Below are 19,743 nucleotides of genomic sequence, written 5' to 3' on the forward strand. Positions count from 1 at the left end.
CAGTGGTTGACCCGGTCATGGCAGCCAGCCATGTTGACATCCTCCCCACCGCCCTCAGTCTTTTTACTGACAAACAGCTGATCTTCGGGCTCGGCTCGGGTTTTATCCTTGGGCTCCATCCACAGCTCTATTGAGCCGAAAATACCTCAGCTTGCTGGGAGGGGGGTCTGTGGATGGTTAATTGACCCCCACACTCTTGAAAATGTCAAAACATCTCCCTCCTAGCCTCGGAGTTTCAGCTCTGAGCTGCCATTTTGTTTTGCAACTGTCAACAAATGCTGGGAGTTGAAGCCCACGATACTGGCAGGCCACATGTTGGACCAGGTTGGCCTGAGACAATAAAAACTGCCATTCCAGCGCAAGAAGGAAAAGCTGCAAGGACTACCAGCCTGCTAAAATCGGGGCAGCGGAGGCAAAGCAGCTACAGTATATTGTTGGCGTGGCCCAGTTTGGCAGTAGCTTCTTCACCTTTTGAGGTGCTGCTCTTTTCAGCGGCAGCCAAGGCAAGCTTGCGTTCTTTCTGCTTCTGAAATAAGCCACAAATGTCTGGATTCTCTCAACACTCTGGGCCAAAATCAATGAAACCACAACATGATCTGTGGAATCCAGCTTTCTTCTCCCTGGCCACCATGTGCATCCTCTGTTTTCTTCCTCCATTGGCTGTGCTGTGGCTTTTGCACGCTGTTCAGAGTCGGGATCAGAACAGAGCTGGAAAGGGACCCTGGAGGTCATCTAGTCCAGCCCTCGGCAGGGCCACAGTCTGAGGCTCCGGACTCCCCGGGCGGCCTCTCGCAGGATTCTTGTGGCCCCGCGTCAGTTTGTCTTGCACGACGCCGTCGGCCGCTTGCGTCTGGAAGCAGTGGCCGCAACAGCAGCGGGGACTGAGCGAGGCTTCAGCTTCGCGTCGGTTCCTCCTCGCAGCCGCCAATGTCCGTCCTGGAGGCCGCAAAGAACAGCCTTTCCCTTCAATCCGGGCTGACGGGGCTCCGCGAGGCCGCTGCTTGGCCGCCAGAGGGATCCAGCAGCTCGAGGCCTGTGAGGGAAGGCCGGCCTACTCGAGGCTACAGAAGGCCCGGCACATGGGTTGCCAAGGCAACGCGAGCGGGAGATCGATAGGTGCCCGGCCCTCCTCCCTCCTCCAATGGTCACGCGCGAATTTCCGGATGCGCCCGCCCCTTCCGCTGCCCGGCTGCCTTCGCCTCCTGCACGGCGACGCCGTTGCCATGGCAGCAGAGCAGGCCGAGGCCCAGCCGCGCCGATGCCCAAGCTGCCGCTCTCGCCGGTGCCCGAGCAGGAGGCCGACGCGGCGGGGGACCGGCTCTCCGGTGGCGCGTCCTCTGCGTCCCTCGCTCCGAGCGCCTCCAGCTCGCGGAACTCGGAGGCAAGGAGGAAAGAGCCGCCTACCCGCCACACACCCCCAGCCGATGTCGGACCTCAACTCCCATTACTCCCGAGGCTGGGGATGATGGGAATTGTAGTCCAGCGGGGACCAACTGACGGAATGGGCCGAGTCAAATTGATTAAAAAAAAAAGGGGCGGGGAAGGACCCGGCCGGGATGGTAAACCTCTGCAGCACGCCTGCTGCGGATGAGGGCGGTTGTAGTCCAGTAAGGCTGAAAATCCGTGAGGAGCAGTGCCGGCTGGGGATGAGGGCAGTTGTAGTCCAATACATCTGGTAGACCGTGGGGAGCTTTGTCGGGGCGGGGGGGGGGGGGTTGGGGTTAGGGTAGATGACCTACAAGGTCCCTTCCAGCTCTGTTAATCTACCTGTCTGAGCAGGGTTGGCTGGGGATGATGGTGGTTACAGTCCAAAAAAGAGAATGCTGCTTTGGGGTTTTATTTTTATTCATACAGGTAGTCCTCGACTTACGACCGAAATTGAGCCCAAAATTTATGTTAAGTGAGAAATTGAAGTGAATTTTGCCCCATTTTATGACTTCTCTTTCCAATTCGTTAAGTGAATCTCTGCAGTTATTAAATGAATAACACAGTAGTTAAATGAATCTGGCTTCCCCATTGACTTTGCCTGTCAGAAGGTTGCAAAAGGGGATAACATGACCTTGGGACACAGCAACCGTTGTAAATACGAACCAGTTGCCAAGTGTCCGAATCTTGACCTCGGGGATGCTGCAACGGTCATAAGTATGAAAAATGATCATAAGTCACTTTTTTTTCAATGACGTGACTTTGAATGGTCACTAAACGGGCTATTGTAAATCAAGGATCACTCTATTGTCATTCATATTTGATGACATAGCACCTCAGCCAGGCGGGTGGCCTGGTGCCCCCAAGGTGGAGGGTTTCCGCAAAGACACCTGTCTCTCTTTCCAGTCTATTTCATGCAAATTCCTAGCAAAATAAATGTTTTTCAATAATGATGGCCTACCCTCCAGTTTTAATGAGTTTCACCTGACAAAACAAGAACAAGGTGACCGACAGAGGAGAATATTTGTAGGTCAGGCTTAAGAGGAGGGGGCCTTGGTGCTGTCTGAACTTGGTCAACCTCAAAATAAGGTTAAGAGTAAGCTCTCAGCGATCGGAACCTGGCTTGTTCCTGGCTCTGAAAAGCAGGGGGATGTGCATGGAATTACATTGGTAGTCAAATGAAATTAAAAAGTCTGGTGTTGAGCAGGATTACGGTGATTAAACGGTTGAATTAAAAAGAAGAAATGAGTTGTAATAATGTGTAACTGTCCACAGCTCAGGAGATGCATGACAGGAAACCACAAATATAGGCAATTGGGTTTGCTAAATATGTTTTCTTTCTAAATATGCTTCTGAAATATCCTGGGCAAGCCACGAGACTGCAGCAATTTCTGCTTTTTATCTATTTTCATGCAAACGGCTGTTTTCTTGCTTATGTAACCATATAAACCACATAAAGTATAAAACCATGTCGAATAGTCATTTGGGGTTCTTCCAGCTTTATAAGTTCTTCCCACTTTTATACAGATCTAAGTAAACATGACTCAGGGAGAATGAAATTTTGCCTCTTTGCTTGTGCCAGGCCAGGCCTAGATTTCCTGCTTGACTGGTGCAAATTTCTTAGCTTAGTATCCATTTTTGTTTTTTTGTTTTCATTGGGAGGTGAAAGTATGTTTCAGAAAGTTATGTTGCAAACTTTAATTACTGGGTTCTTTACTACTTCCTGAGATAAAGTTAGTTAAAGTGACATAATTACAAAATGAGCTGCTTCTTAATAATATTAGCAATAGAGAGGGGGGAACCCTTGAATATTTCCAATGTGGTTGATATATCTATTAGAATATTGAGAGTCTATTTTAATTTATTCTACATCCTGTATTTTTCCCAGGCTGCTTGTCAGAAACCGTATGTTTTATTCAAGTTTCTAAGGCTGCTGTTTTTCCTGATTGGTTGCTGTTCCTAGTTTGAAACAACAAATCTTGCTTTTCAAGGGTTGTTAGCTGGACCTCTGTGTCATTCCTTTTTTTTTTTTTTTTTGGGATAGAGTTAGGTATGTTCTTACATTTCTGTATCTTGACACGATATTTTATCAGACTTTTTCGAGGTCCCCTGATATATCAGAATCCATCTGCCAGGAGAACAGCGCCTGCTTCTTGAAGAAAGCATTAAACTATTCTGAAGAAGAAGCTGAGGAAGAAGAATCAGAATCAGAAGACGATCAAGAGGAAGAGTGGGACACAGACCTTGAAATAGAAAGTATGGATTAGACAAGTTGCCAAGCTGCTTACAATTGCCGAGGTTGGGAAACATTGAACTAGAGCCCAGGGAGACCCCAGAGTCTTTAGTTCACCTTTAACTGTGGAAGCTCCCTGGGTAACTTTGGGCTAGTCAGTCTGTCTCAGACCAACTTACATCACAAGATTGTTATGGGAAAAATAGAGTGAGCACTATGGAAGCCACCTTGAGCTATTGATGTAAAGGCAGGATATACATGTGTTAAGCAGGTAAACCAAGAAAGAGCTGCCAAGGATAAGTTGGCAACTAAGCAAGCATCAGGTATTCCCTCCCCATCAACCTAATATAAATCTTAGACAATCTCATGAGAATTTGGCCACGCTTTAATTAACATTTGTAACCTTTCATTCTTGTAATTTTTAATTCTGAACATCTGATGCCCTGGTGCAGAATGCTAGGACCTGCAATGCTTTTGAGTGGCCAACCTGCAGTCTGAGCAATGAATATTAAGCCTCTGAAATGAAAGCTTGGCATTGGCCATTGTTAGCCTGGCTTCCACAAATGTGTCTTATTTCTTTTTAAGCCAAGCAATGGTCAGTAGCCATTTTCAAAGCATTGTGACTTTGGTGCAGCTCTTGTGAGTTTCAAAACAAACACACCAAACTCTTTTGTGAATTGCCTTGAGAAAGTCATTATCCCCTCTGTACCTTTTGCATACAAGACCACTGAAGGAATATCTGGTTCGGTTCAGGCATGCCTCACTGGGGATGATGGTGGGACTCGGGTTGGTGCTACAGTTTTTAAAGTCATCTTGTTCTTGCACTGCCAGAAACTACAGCTGCTTTCTGGATCTGGTTGTCTTGCAGAAAGCCAAGGATGACCACTGCTTTCATTTTCCCCTTTGTCTTGGCCTAGACTCTACAATATGCTATGATCCTGCCGGGAAAGCCAGATACCTTGCGATCTGTCAAGCGTACGGCGTGGTTCCTATCTCTTATTTTTTACGGCATATGAAAGATTCTGAACTGACTCTGAACCATCGTGGCCTTAACCCTAAGGTAACTGCTGCAAGGTGTCCTCTTCTTTTGGCCCGGCCACTTCAGGACTTGCTTTGCACTCTGCAAGTATGAATCTCCTCACTGCCTTTGAATATTCTCTCTTCCCCCTCTCCTTTTTTCCATCTGCATTGCACTTGGGAATATTATATTTCTTTACAGAGTTATTTGTGGGAATACTCAAGGAGCATTACGGTACCAACACTACATCGGTGCAGAAATATGTAGGTGCCTAATTAAATTTTACCTTCAAAACTAAAAATGTTCCAGGTGTCTTATGGAGAAAAATGAGTTAAACACACCTAAAGACAATACAGTTGTTAGTAGCAATTTGATCAACATAAAATAGAGAAACAAAATAGACCAGTTGAAATGACAAAGTGGTAAAGAGATTCTTGCCTGCCACTGATAAGAGGGCAGAGCTGGCTTCTATCAGAACACAGAGCTGCTACCCACTAAGCCTTTTATGAGGAGAGCCAGAGGGTCGCCTGATGAAGCATGCAGAGGAGAAGAGGGGTCCAATCCTTCATTCTGTAACTTTTGGCAGGCACCTGTTTCAGTTTGTGACCATTTGTCTCCAGGGAGGATGGTTCTGTACTTTAAACAAGGTCTAAAGTTACTGGGCCAGTTCCTGTCCAAGCAGCCTCCAGGGCCTTAGCCATCTCAGCTAAACGGCACTAATGGAGTCAAAGGCAGCAGGTGCGGCTGGCATATGGTGGAGCCCCACCCCCACCTCCTTCCCAAGGCCTGTGCTTGATCTATATGGGAAACAAGAGGCCAGATGCTCTCATGTGGCAGTAGAGCTTTGCTGCCCGCTTCCAGGCTGCAGAACAGGAGACGTGGCCTCATTTTCTTTTCATGGCTGCTGAAATAATCCACTAGGATCTGCAGTGCATGTCACTGGGAGGTGAGCCTGAAGGCAAAGCTGGATGGGGCTGTCTCTGCCCAGCACCTCTTCTAACCCTTCATTTCCTTCTCTCTTCCTTATCAGAGGTGTTGCTTGGCTGGAGGTTTAAAAAGGCCCCTCGCTAATGGCTTTTCAGTTTTGGCAGAGCCTCTTGTGAAATTAAGGGAAGGCCATGCCAGCTCCCTCCCAGTTTGTCTCTCCCAGGCCCCCAAACCTTGACCACTGCCAAAGGACTGGGCTAGATCCCAGCATTCTGCCCTCATAGCTCTTCCCTCCTCTGCCTCTTCTTTTAGGCAGTCAAGGCTCTCGCGCTTTCCCTGACCAGCAACACGTCCATTGTGAAGCTGAACCTGCGTGACAACGGGCTGGATGGACACGGAGCAATTGCGATGGCGGAGATGTTAAAGGAAAATTGCTACATTTCAGGTGCACGTCTTCATTGGGAGATTCTGAAAATTGTTTCAGGAGGCAAAATGGGGAGTCCATGTAATCCATAGCCTTGAGGTATTTTGGGTTGGTTGTTAAACCATTGTCAGATCCCTTCTAAAATTTCCAGTTTTAAAAAGCAAAGACTTACTCTTTTCATATAATGTAGCAGTAAAGCTTGAAGCTGTGTTGAAACAGTTCATAAGAATTTAGACCTCTTGACTTTTACACCCGGCAATCCAAGCATAAGGATTCCTAATGAAATAGTGGCTTGTAAATTTGTTTATTTGCTTTACAACATTTATGTGCTGCCCCCAAATAAAGATGCCATGTTTGATGGGTTGAGATGAGTGTCTTTCTCCAAGGGATTCTCCACGAAACCAGTTGTAGCCTTTGTCCAGCTTTCATTCCTGGTCAAAGGAAGGATTGAGGAACAAAGACATGTTGGGCTAATGGGTCTGGGGGATTTTGCATGATGAGCCAGCTAGAGATCAACCTTTTTTTCTTTCAGAACTTGATTTATCAGAGAACAGAGTCGGGATGAAAGGGGCAGAAGCTCTGTCCACAGTGCTTCGGGAAAATCCAGTTCTTGTGACCATGAAACTTTCAGGAAATGAATTAAATGACAGGGCAGCCAAATACCTGGCAGATGCTTTAGTGATGAATCAGAAAGTAGAGCACCTTGATCTGAGTCATAACATGCTCGGAGAGATAGCAGGTAAATGTCATAGAAATTTGGCTGCGTGTGGGGAGCGCTGTGGGGAGCACTGTGTAGCACATGTGAGAAAGACACACATCTACGTAGACATGCAATTTGTGTGTTTATGGCCCTTTGGTTTCTAGAACACCACATACCTTTAAAGGAATATGAATTGTTAAATTAAGGGCCAGCTGTGGTTTTCATAAGCTAAGAACTAATCATTAAAGTTTACTGTTGTTGGGGGGAAAGAATTGCTGGGCTGTGACTCCTGCCCACCTTCCCTACCTCTCTCTCTCTCTCCCTCCCTCCCTTCCCCCTTTTCTTCCCTTGTTACCTGCTGTGGCTTGGAATCTCCTTCTTTGCCTCACCCCATGAGAGGTTTTGACTTCCCACCAGCCCCACCTCTTTCTTCTCCTTATGTTTTGAAGAAGACTTTGTGATATGATGGAGAACAGGCGGGGACAAAAGGAAGAGAGAGAGAGTGTGCAGAAAATAGGGAAGAGCTACCAAAGTTGAGAAAGCGAAAAAGAAAATTAAGGTAGGGATTAGAAAGTTGGGCTCACTTAAGTTTCTGTCTGCCCTTTAAGATATGTAAAATGATATGTAAAACTAAAATTGTGTAGGAGTAATTAAAAGCAATACAAAAGGATTATCAAAATAATTTATTTAGCATATGGCATATCACACATGGACTAGCAGTATAAATTAACAAGTCAAAATAATACGAATAATAGAGAGACAAAGCCAGAACTGGGAAAATAAAAAGTACACATGTATTGCTGAAAAGCATTACAATTAGCTCCTGATAAAATTTTTCTGAGGGGAGTAGTCCAGAAAAAGTATAAAAAGCCAAGTCAGATCTTTGAGTTGGGTTCAGTTACCTACAGACATTGTGTTCTTGGGGGGGGGGGAAGACAAAGGGGGCTGTTAATGTTTTCTTGTAGGACAATTTACCAGTCTGAGATTTTCAGAGAAAATCTGGAAATGTGTCTCCCTAGTGCTGGCCAAAGTTTCCCTTAGCTTTATATGATAGCAAGGTCAGCCAGAAGCTGCATCCTGCTGGGGCAAAGTAAAGGTTATGTTTCCTCCAAATTGGTTGCAAAACCCACCAGAAACTTTCTCTTAGATCTTCAGTCCAATTTGTGGAAATCTTAATACCTGAGGAGAACTGGGCTTCCATGCCGCACAGTTTAAGCAACTTTGCTCTAAACTTTGTCGTAGGAGCAGCTAGGCTGACCCGAGGGGGGAGAATAAAACCTCTTCATGTCATGACGTTGATCACCAGAAAGCCGTTTCTGGAACTCTCTGGGGATTCCCACAAGCAGGTGGTGCTCTGTGGGAATCTCCTCTTCCTACTGCTTGCAGATCCTACAATCCTTCCCTTCTTCCTCTGTGAGCTGGAAACTCTGCTGTGGTGAGAAGAATTGCTTTGCGAAAATTCAGCAGAAAAAGCCACATTAGGTTGGATAGCCATAGCAGACTTATATACCGCTTCACAGTGCTCTCTTGAGTGGTTTACAGAGTCAGCATGTTGCCCCCAACAATCTGGGCCCTCATTTTATTGGGTCCTTGGAAGGAGGGAAAGGCTGAGTCAACCTTGAGCCAGTCAGGATCGAACTGCTGGCAGTTGGCAGAATTAGCCTGCAATACTCATTCTCGCCACTGTGCCACCAAGGCTCCTGTATGGGGAGAGGCTGCTACTGTAAACATGGGGTGGGACCCAAGAGGGTGTCGTTCTTTTGCAAAGCCTCCCTCAGTTTGACGTTTCAGGCCTCTTTCCCATTTTTTTGTGTCTCCATCTACACTGAACCAGGAGAAGCTCTTGGAGTGGCCATGGCGGAAAATGTGGGGCTGAAGGAACTCAACCTCAGCTGGAACAACTTTCGGGGCCAAGGAGCAGTGGCTGTCGCCAAAGGCTTGGGGGTAGGAAAGGGACTTGGCTCGAGAGTTTTCCTGAGGGACAAAGTTGTAAAGCATAAGATGTTATATCACCCCTCTGTCTTCTAAAGTGCAAATAAGTCTGAAATAATTTGGCCTTGCTCGGTCTAGTGCAGTGTTTCTCAACCTTGGTAGTTTGAAGATGGGCGGACTTCAACTCCCAGTTGCCCACTCCTGGTCTAGTGGCATCACAATATCACAGGCCACATTTCCTGCATCTCCCAGCAGAGAATAAGGGAAAGTGTGCAGTGTGCAGCCGCCACCAAAAAAGCGAATACAATCCTGGGTTGTATAAACAGAGGCATAGAATCAAGATCACGTGAAGTATTAGTGCCGCTTTATAAAACCCTAGTAAGACCACACACCTGGAATACCGCAACTAGTTTTGGTCACCATACTACAAAAAAGATGTTGAGACTTTGGAAAAAGTTCAAAGATGAGCAACTAAGATAATCAAAGGCCTGGAGACTAAAACACACAAAGAACAGCTGCAGGATTTGGGTTTGGCTACTCTAGAGAAAAGAAGAATTAGGGCTGACATGATAGCAGTCTTCCAGTATTTGAGGGGCTGCCACAAAGAAGAGGGGGACAAATTATTCTCCAAAGCACCGGAGGGCAGGACAAGAAATAATGGATGGAAACTAATCAAAGAGATTAGAAGGCCAGATCCTGAAGATGAAACTGAAATACTTGGGCCACCTAATGAGAAGGAAGGACTCACTGGAGAAGAGCCTAACGCTGGGAACGATGGAGGGCAAAAGAAGAAGGGGACGGCAGAGAATGAGGTGGCTGGGCTTCGGGGGATGGTAGAGGATAGGAAGGCCTGGAGGAAAGTTGTCCATGGAGTTGCGATGGGTTGGACATGACTTCACAACTAACAACAACAACGAAAGAGAGAAGCAACCTGGAATTAAGGAGAAATTTCCTAACAGTGAGGATCTTGGAGAGTGTTGGTGCTGATGAACAGACAGAATCCTACATTCCTCCGTGTGTATGTGTGTGTGTTTGTGTGTGTAAACTATGGTCAAAAACATCAAGAAGGCAACCCTGATGAAGCAAGTGAAGAAGCTCTGCCTGCTATTTACACAGACCAGATTAAAAAACAGGCGGAGCTTCAGTGGTATCCATCTTAATTATTTTTGACTATACCTTGTGGAACACTCCTGAATTCCTTTTCAGTATTCCCTGCGTTTGAAAGAATAAAACCAACATATTTAGGGGGACATAGCTTTTTAAGCCAAGAGGGTTGACCACCTAAATCAGTGTTTCTCAACCTTGGCAGCTTCAAAATGGGTGGACTTCAAAGCCCAGAGTTCCCCAGCCAGCTATGCTGCCAAGGTTGAGAAGCACTGACCTGGGCAGGGGAAGAGGTACCCTGTTTGGAAAGAACCTAGAAGCAAATCTGGAGTGGATGAAGGCCCGGGAACTCTCTGTCAGGCTGTGGCTTGTGATTAGAAGCGCTAGATGGCAAGCTCTGGTCTCCTGTGGACATTCCACCTTTTCCAAGCTCTGCTAACTCTGTCTTCTCCACAGGGGAATATATTCCTTCGAGTCCTTGATCTGTCATATAACGGCTTTGGCAACAGTGGTGCAGCTGCTCTGGGGGCAGCCCTGAAAAGTAACGATGTGCTGGAAGAACTCCACATCGGGTAAGGAGGCATATGTGTGTGCGTGTGTGTGTGCCTGCACTTCCTGAGTGCCCAGAGCCGTTTCTTAGTCATCCTTGGCACAAGCCAGGAAAGGGAATAGTTTCTAGGATCTCCATATTGCCATCAGGGCAGTTGAGACTGAGGCCATCAGGTGAGTTTCGAGCAAAGGTTGGATTTGAATCAGGGATCTCACCTGCTTAGGGAGGGAGAGGAGAAACTGGCAGTCTCTTCTCCCCCATCTTCCCCTTTGCCCAGGCTGCCCAACCAGAACAGAACAGACTCAACAGAGTTGGAAGGAACCTTAGAGATCTTCTAGTGCAACCCCCTACTTAAGCAGGAGAATCTATACCAGTGATGGCTAACCTTTTTGCCATCACGTGCCAGGAGGGGGCGGAGCGGGGCGGGGGAGGTTCACACGCGTATGTGCCCACATCCATAATTCTATGTACCCTGCCCTGTGCATATGCGCGCAACCCCCCCTCCCGCCCCCTCCTGGCACACGATGGCCCGGTAGGCCTGTTTTTCTTTCTCACCTGGCTCCAGATCCTCTCTATGCATCTGGGGAGGGCGAAAACAGCCTTCCTCACCCCCTCAGAGGCCCTCCGGAGGCCTGAAATGGCCCATTTCCCAAGTCTCGGTTGGACAGGAAGTGACTTTTTTGCTGTCCCCAGCCTCCAGAGACTCCTAGAGGGGCTGGGGACAGCAAAAAAGTCACTTCCTGTCCAACCGGGAGTTGGGAAATGGGCCGTTTCAGGCCTCCGGAGGGTCTCCGAGTGGGTGGGGAAGGCTGTTTTCGCTCTCCCCAGATGCATAGAGAGGATCTGGAGCCAGGTGAGAAAGAAAACAGGCCTTCTCCACCCCCCAGGCCCTCTGGAGGCAGTAAATAGCCTGTTTCCCTACTTCTGGTTGGCCCAGAAGGCCTGAAAAACAGCTGGCCAGCACGCACATGCACGCCAGAGCTGAGCTGGCGTGCCCACTGATATGGCTACGCGTGCCACAGGTTCGCCATCATGGCTCTATACCATTCCAGACAAGTGGCTGTCCAGCCTCCTCTTAAAAGCCTTCAGTGATGGAGAGCCCACCACTTCTGAAGTTGTGGATGCTCCATCACTACAGCTGCAATCAGTCTTCCTGTGGTGTAGCATTTAGGGCACTCAGGGAAAAAATTGTTTGATGGGCTAGTGTTGAGAATGAAACAAGTAGGTTGTGTCCCTTTTACGCTCAGCCCAGGTGCCATATGTCAGCAGGCTGAGCTGAATTTGTGGCCTCTTGCCAATCAGAGAGGGAGGAGCCTGGGAGGGGCTGTGCCCGGGTCACCCAGCGCTGTAAGGCAAACCGAATGTTATCTCCTTGTTGCTTGGGTGATGTGTGACCCTGGTAATTGCAAACCATGGCTTAGCTTGAGATACTAACCAGCCAATTAAGCAACTTGGGGCTCACCACGAGACTCCGTGTTCCACCCTACAGAAGAAGAATTATAAGCCTGGAGTTAGCAACAAAATGCTGCTTCTTAAGAAGCCATTTTCCTTTTCTGTTTTGGTGAAATAAAATATTAAATAACCCTTAAAAAAAAAAAGGCAAAGTGCAACATCTGAGGATAATCTCAGAAGCTAGACTAAGATTTTCTGTAACCAGAAAGTGAATTCTTGTGAACTGAGTGGTTCTTCGAATTTTTGGGGGAGCTTGACATCCTGCTTTCAGATAACCGGTGGGCTGTCATGCAAAAAAAAATCCGGCAGTCTTGTTCTCTTTTCCTCCAGAGAAGATGGCCAGAAGGAAGGTGTGGGGATTGCAGAATTCCGTCAAATTGTGGATAGCCATCTTGGGGCCTGGGCTGCCCTCTCCCTCTTTGCTGGAGGACTGTTTGCATAGGATTCTGCTGCACTTCCAGACTCTCTCAATTTAATGGTTCTTGGCAATCCTCGCAGAGATGAAGCTGCCTTGTGTGTGGCAAAAACTCTTGGAGCCTCAGGAAAAAGCAAAGTTTTTTTCCCTTCTTCAACTACTAGTAGTTCAGCTACTGGAAATGGAACACAGAACATGGAAATCTAGTTGGAAATGCTGGGAATTTAGTTGGACATCTTACGTACTGACTAGGACAGTGATGGCTAACCTTTTCCAGACTGAGTGCCTGAAGTGTGTGTGTGCGAACCCTCAAAATGCAATGTGGGTCCCTGCGCATGTGCCCTGCTGCTCACATGCACGTGCAGCCCCCTACATGTGCCCTACCCCCACGCATGTGGGAGCTCCCCGCATGTGCCCCCTGCATACGCACATGCGCCCCCATGTGCCCCACCCCCATGCATGCGCATGTGCCCTGTGCATGCACCCCGTCTCCGCATATGCATGTGCGCCCCACCCCTGTGCATGTGCATGCACCCCCGGCATGCGCCTTGCCCCCCTCGCATGCTTGCTGTCAGCACTTCAACCTGCATTTACTCTAGTGCTGACATAAGAAGAAGAGGGGGCAGCTGGCAAGAGGACGCTTGACTTCTCACCTACTTATTTTCCCTGAAGATAATGTCCCCTGCCTAGGAGATGAGATGGGAGGGGGGACATTCCTGGGAGCTGAAATAGTAGATATGGGGAGAGTGATTTGGAAGATGGCCAACGAGATGCAGAGAATTGGGGAATGGAAAGGGAAGGTTTGGGGTCAGGAAGTCAGTGTTGGCTACGCCACAATCGGGGACAGGTTGTCGTGCTTAATAAAATGAAATATTTCTTCAAAGACTATTTGTTTGGAAATGCAATTTATTTTATTTGAGACGACATCGAAACCTGACACATGCTTCCCCACACGTGTCTCCCCCATGCATGCTTTGCAGAGACCCAAAGACCAGCTGGTCAGCGGGAGGCACACGCATATGCACGGCAGAGCTGTGCCCACAGAGAGTGTGCCACCTCTGGCACGTATGCCATAGGTTTGCCACCACGGGACTAGGAACTCATGCGATTATGGGAAGAAATTGAGCCAAATGAAAACGTGGGCAGCCACTCGGGAGTGTTTTCCTCAGAAGGGAATGTTTGCGGAACTTAGTTCCTCTCCTGCTTCCCTAATTGGGCTCTTTAGACCCGAACCAAACTCTACAGTGTTTTAAATGTATTGACCAAGAGGGAAGATTTGATCTTTTGTCATAGCAGGTAGATCCTGTGATATATATGTTTTTAAACTTACTTCCAACAGCAAGCTAGTGTGGGCCAGCGTGGATGGGCATGTAGGAAGAGAGAAAGTGGGGGGACTTTTGAGTGCCTTCTCTCTTTATTCTCAGGAATAATCGGATCGCCTTGGAAGGAGCCCTCGCGCTGGCTTTGGGCCTGAAAGGAAACAAGATCCTGAGGAGACTCAAGGTGAGCAGCTTTTGGGAAGGTGACACTGAGATCCAAATAGCCCTGCCAGGTAGCTAATGCAGAGGGTGGGCCCCTCTTCTTTCCTGTGCCCTGCAGATGTCCAGGAACCCCATCCAGAATGAAGGCTGCCTTGGGATCCTCAAGGCCATCCGAACAAATCCCGGAGCTGCAATGGAACTTCTGGATTTTTCAGTAGGTGTTGGTCAAAGAGGGGGAAAAACTGACTGATCTGAAATGACGATGCAGGATCGTCAAAATGGATGGGGAACAGAACACCCTTCGTTTTGAGTTCCCAAAGGATGGTGATTTGTGGGCAGTGAAGTTGTGAGTGGCACACAAAGTAAAGGGAAATCCAGATAAGAAATGCTGGGTGGATGTAATGCTGGGTTGTGCTGTGAGCAGGTGAGCAGGCCTGTAGGCAGGAGGGGCAGGAGGATAAAGGGAAGAACGCATTTGTGAAATTAATGCAACTGCACAGAGTGCGGGAAAGGAAAGGCAGCCACGGCTCAGAAGTAGTTTGCATTTCTTTCTTCCAGGATGCCTGTTCGCCTTCCTAATTTCCTTCTGGTCCCCCATCCGGGTATCAAGCAGACCTGCCCCTGCTTTGCTTCCAACCCTAGAGAAGGTTGCAAAGTTAGGTTAAGGTTAGGCTAATGCCTTAAGGAAGGTAAAGCATATTTACAGACTGGAATGCAGCAGGGCCAAGTGGAGGGAGCATAGACAGGGAAGGCCGTTTCCTCAAGACCCGAAGATGAGGTTTCCAGCTCCACACTGCACAGCACCAACCGGGCCTTGGTCTGATCCCAGAAGGATCATTTTCTGTCCTTCTCAGGTAGAAGAGGCCGCAGTTGGTGCGGTCCCTGTCTTCAGGTGAACCTGCCTCATCTGGCTGCCTCCCTCCCCTGGCCAGAAGCAGCTTTGCTTTGTGGCCATATGTTGAGCTGCAGGGGAACCTTGCTCTGTTCTAATCTGGCCTGAGACTGTGGCAGCTTCGGCTCCGACCTGCTCACTGCCCGGAATTCCTCTTTTCAGGCAATTGTGGTGAAGCAGGACTTTGTCCGGGCGTGTGAAGCTGTCCAAGAACTTTTCCCGAGCCTTCTGATCCACCATGATGGAACCACTCGCTTGTTCAGAAGAAAACTTTCAAAGGTGCAGCAAGTAACTTCGCTTCTCTGGGGAACCGGCTTGTCTTCCCATGGCTAGATGCCCTAAATACAGGGGTCCCCATCTTTGGCAACTTTAAGACTTCTGGACTTCAACTCCTAGAATTCCATGCTGGCTGAGGAATTCTAGAAGCTGAAGTCCACAAGTCTTTAAAGTTGCCAAGTTTGGAAAGCAGTGCCATTGACTCCTTGGTCAATTTACAGATACAGATTAACAGAGTTGGAAGGGACCTTGTAGGTCATCTAGTCCAACCCCCTGCCCAAGCAGGAGACCCTATACCATTTCTGACAAATGGCAGTCCAATTTCTTCTTGAAATTCTGTTCCATTGGTTGATTGTTCTGTCAGAAAATTTCTCCTCATTTCCAGGTTGAATCTCTCCTTGTTCAGCTTCCATCCATTATTTCTTGTCTGGACTTGTGCGTCTTCTCACATTTGCAGGTTTCCTAAAGAGATTCCTGGTGGCCCTGGAAGATCCGCCTTTTCTTGTTGACGTCCCAGATGGGAGCACCCCATGAAACGTCTGGTGATGCTTGATAAGAGGTCCAGGCTTTGTGATCCCCTCCCCACCTCCATGCTTCTCTTTATGCTAGAACCAGCATGTTGTGTGAAATGCGCCTTTTCATATGCTGAATGATTGCGGCAGGGATCTGCTTCCAAGGATTTTGGCATCCTGCTCATAGCAATATGAGGGGATTCGTTGGCACGGGAGGTGAAAGTGCTCCTAGCAATTTTCCCTTCGAGGCAAAACCCTCCAGTGATTGTCTGAGCCGACCTCAATTGAGGCTAACAGGAAGCCGATAAAAATCTGGGCAGGAACTTTGGATGCATTCTGCGGAGTTTGGGAACTGCTCTTCTATCCAAAACTCTGTCCCTGTACTTTTAGCCAAATTGTTTTGTGTGCCATCCTCAACAGCAACCTTTCCTCTTGCACAATTTGCGCAGCTTCCCCTGAAAACATTTCCAGGATTGCCAGGATTGTACAACATGCTTCCTGGCTGGACATGGTCCCAGAGGAAGTAGTCTCGTCCCCCACATCTCAGGCAGCCCAGCCCTGATGGCCAGGAGGTGAAGGTGACCTGGGTGGGCGTAGCCATGGTGGGCGTGGCCTAGTCAGCCTCCTGCACCACAGTTGTGGGGTGGGGGGGCTCCAGAGGCTTTCCTCAAGCCTCCGGGAGGGCAAAAACGGCCTCCCCAGGCTCTGGAGGCCAGAAATGGGTGGAGACGAGAGAAAGCTGAAGGAAGAAGGCAGCAAGGGTTGGGGAGAGAAGGGTACCCCCACCCGGCCCAAAAAATGTGTGGGTCAAGCAGTGGATTACTTCCAGGCTGTTGACTCGATATGGGGCCATTTGTAGTAAATAATGTATCTCACTCCAGTTCTCTTTTTATTTTTTTTTTATTTTTATTTTTGTAAACTTCAGTTTTGCCAATCTTGTCAGAGAAATATTGTATTGTTGTTAAATTGAGATGTATTCTGCCCAGAATCACTTTGTGCGAGATGGGCGGCCGTATAAATTTTAATAAATAAATAAATCTAAATCTACACACATCCCTAAAACTCTGGGGTCTGTAACCTCTAGCTGGGTGAAAAGGTACATCATAAGCCAAAACTTTTTCAGCCAGTATGCCTCAGATGGGCTAATTTACAGAATGCGTCTCCAAAATCTGGGACATAACCAGTGGTGGGTTGCTCCATAGAACCGGTAGTAAAACCGGCGGGAGGCACATCATCGTGGGTGATCTGTGAATGCGCAGAATTGCACACGTGTGCTCCCGTTGCAAACCAGTAGTAAAGGTAAGTAGAACCCACCCCTGGACATAAAAACTCTTGTAGAACTGAAATTTGGCAAATTTCATACAGCATTTTATGACATAAAAATTAGCATTTTATGTAATAATGAAAAAAATGTCATAAAACATTTCCTGTGGTCAATATTTGAGTGTGCTATACAATTCAACACGGGCTACTTCCAAGGCCGATACCTATATGAATGTTATCCTGAATTTTTAAGAACTTTTCAAGTCCTTTAGAAGCTCTGCCATTCTTAAAGAGATTCTGAGGAATCTGGCAAGGAAATATTTCTAAAACGATGACCCAACAGGGCACGGGTTGTCTAGTAAATAAATAAAATTCACTGGGTGAATTAGCACAAGGGTCTTTATATGCTTCAACAGAAAAAATGGGCCAGAGAGGAAAGATTAATGTTCATGAATCTGTTCTAGAAGAGACACACCTCAGAAAGGAGGTTAAAAAAAAAAGAAAAAAGAATGGCAAGAAATCTAGTAATTCTTTAAAGATCTGCTATTCCATAAGCTTTGGTAGATGACAGACTTTAAGGTACCTACAAGTATCTTTATTTTGATGTGGAAGTTAATAAAAACTACTGGGCATGGGTTCGAAACCAGCCTCAAATGCATCATGTAGTTAGTAGTTCCTAACTAGGAAGATTGGAATCAAAAAGTGACTTCTATCGGGCATTGCGAGGATGGAAATTCAGACACCAATTTAGAAGAACTAGCAAAATCATTGGGATTTTGTTCCCCGTGAGAATGAAGTACCCAGAGCTGTGCACTGATGTTGCCATTAATTAACTGATCAGGCCATTTAACCAGTTAGTCCCTTACGGGTTTTTGTTTTTTTAAATTCCTGGGGTTTGAAGGCCAGAGGACCGCATGGGAGAAATGTTTGATGCTCAGTGTGCTACAGTCCTTTGAATGCCACCAGGTGGGTGTGATAGCCCTGCAAGAAAAATCTTATGGAAAGATTTTATTAGAAGCCACTATTTTATAGAAAGAATGAGGTGATCTTTTAAAACCTATTCATGCCTTGTAATTTTGTGCACAAGCGGGATTCTTTAAAAAGTTTTCTGCTGAAACACAACCTTATTAAACTTCTTGTGATGACTGTTGTGGGGTAATCCAAGTGGGAAGGAATGAGGGGTGAAATCTTACCTTCCCTATTGGTTTGGAAGTGCTCGCAAGCGCCCCATCATCGTGTCCAATTTTTGACCTGCGCATGTGTAAAGCCTGCGCATGTGCAGAGGGTCAAAAATGGGTGGCTCCACCCACCCACCTGGACATTGTTACTTCCTGGTTTTAACCAGGAAGTAACAAATGTCCAGGTGGGTGGGTGGAGCCTTGCGCTTTTGCCGCTACCGGTTTGCCGAATCATGCACCACCACCGCTACTGGTTCGCACGAACCGGATAGAACTGGCAGGATTTCACCACTGGAAGGAATGGAGAACCACATCGTGGCAAAGCTCAGCCTTGAGGCACCTCTGAGCAAGGGAGCTTGAGGTGAGTAGGGTGGGTGGGCACAAGGCCTTGCCTCTGTCTTTGGAATGATGCGCAAAGGGTGCGCTCCTCCAAAAGGTAGAGCTCGGGCAAGCCACACCTTTGCTGTAAGAAACCTGAAATTTATATTAACACTTGAGACAGCTGCTCCTCCTATATTTAACACTATTCCCTTTTTGTCACTTACAAGGACGGGTGTGGATCTAGGATTTCCGAAGTGGGGACAGGCTGCCTGCAAACTACATTGCTGGCTGAAATAATCTGCACCACGACGTCACTTGTAGAACTCGCCGCCCAGTAGAAACAAGTCTTTTATCGTTGGTTGGCTGGCTTCTTGGCCAAACGCCATCGCACAAAAGTCACCACACAAAAGGAAAAGGAGGAGGATGTGGCCAGGGCAGACACACAAACACACACAGAGCCAGCACACAGTTAAGCAGGAAGCGGAGGAAGTGCGCAGTGGGAAAGGAGCTGGGGCTGCCAGGCAGGACATACCCGGGACAGCCCCTCCCAGGGAGGAAAGCTGTGAAAAGGGAAGCAAGATCTTCCTCTACATTATTGTCCCAAAATGAAATTTGACTTCTGTCTTCTCTCCCCCCACCCCCACCCCCAATTGCTTCAGGAGTCCTAGCAGGCATTTCCTCTCTTCCCAAAATGTTGCTTCCCCCCTGCTCCAGCCCCTCCTTCATGGACCTAGAGGCAGCCCCTTCTCACGGGCCCACCACTCCTATGTGCTCTGTGCATCCTCCAGGGAGCACATGTTGTTGTGAGGGTCTGTGCGGGAGGGGGTGGCAGCCCCCCTTGCAACCCTGCAGGAGGAAGGCAAACCCCGCAGGCCAGGCTGGTTCCAAGCACCTTCCCTGTAGGGCTTTCCAACCAGCAGAGTTCCACGGGCCAGAAAGGGCCTCTTTGTGTTCTCACAACACGTTGGGAAGAGCAGAGCCACCCGAGAGGCCGTGTTCACACAGCACGCCAAGGCAGGGCAATTACAAGCTGTATCTACCCCACAGGTCCAGCTGGGAGAATTTTAGCATGGCGGTCTCTCTCTGTCTGTGTGTGTTGGTTGTGTGTGATTTAGTCTGTTGTGCTAACCTACGATTGGGTCGTTCGGGGTATTTGGCAAAGCAAAGATCCCTGGGGTAGGGTGTTGTGTGAACTCAGCTGTTCTCCTTCTCCCAGCTTCTCTGAGGAAACGAGGAGGCACCCATTGTAATCTTTGCCAACGCTTTCTGGGGAAGTCCAGCGTTGGCCGCCTTGCCCATCCATCTCCTTCCACCGTTTCTCTCCACATCGGGGCTGCTTTGCTCTAGGGCAGGGGTCTCCAACCTTGGCAACTTTAAGACCTGTGGGCTCCAACTTCCAGAATTCCAGAATTGCCAAGGTTGGAGACCCCTGATCTAGGGCTATCCAGGGGAAGAAGAGAAGAGTCCAAAAAAATCAAGGTGGCCACCATTATAGAGTTGAAGGACCTCCTATTGCCTTGTCAAGACTGCCATGTTGACTTCCTTGACCAGCCTTGGTCTGCTCCTGCTGTGGCCAACGGCAGGCAATGCCTCGTTGCAATTGGTGGGCTCTACTGGCTCTCCTGCTCTCTCCCTCTCTC

The 19,743-nt window shown here is 47.9% G+C and overlaps 1 protein-coding gene across 1 annotated transcript; it reads left to right on the forward strand.

The window, feature by feature from the left end:
* Window positions 1-1,258: 1,258 nt before the first annotated feature.
* On the forward strand, window positions 1,259-16,455 carry LRRC74B (leucine rich repeat containing 74B). The gene is made up of 11 exons (XM_070950783.1): window positions 1,259-1,381; window positions 3,519-3,681; window positions 4,576-4,718; window positions 5,916-6,048; window positions 6,560-6,766; window positions 8,562-8,671; window positions 10,220-10,335; window positions 13,605-13,683; window positions 13,780-13,875; window positions 14,716-14,832; window positions 15,287-16,455. Exons 1-11 carry the CDS (start codon window positions 1,259-1,261, stop codon window positions 15,293-15,295), a joined length of 1,296 nt encoding a protein of 431 aa, XP_070806884.1. The 3' UTR covers window positions 15,296-16,455.
* Window positions 16,456-19,743: the final 3,288 nt, after the last annotated feature.

This window comes from Pituophis catenifer, unplaced genomic scaffold, assembly GCF_029215685.1.
Source record: "Pituophis catenifer annectens isolate HBS135680 unplaced genomic scaffold, rPitCat1.0.hap2 SCAF_10, whole genome shotgun sequence".
NCBI classification, from domain to species: domain Eukaryota; kingdom Metazoa; phylum Chordata; class Lepidosauria; order Squamata; family Colubridae; genus Pituophis; species Pituophis catenifer.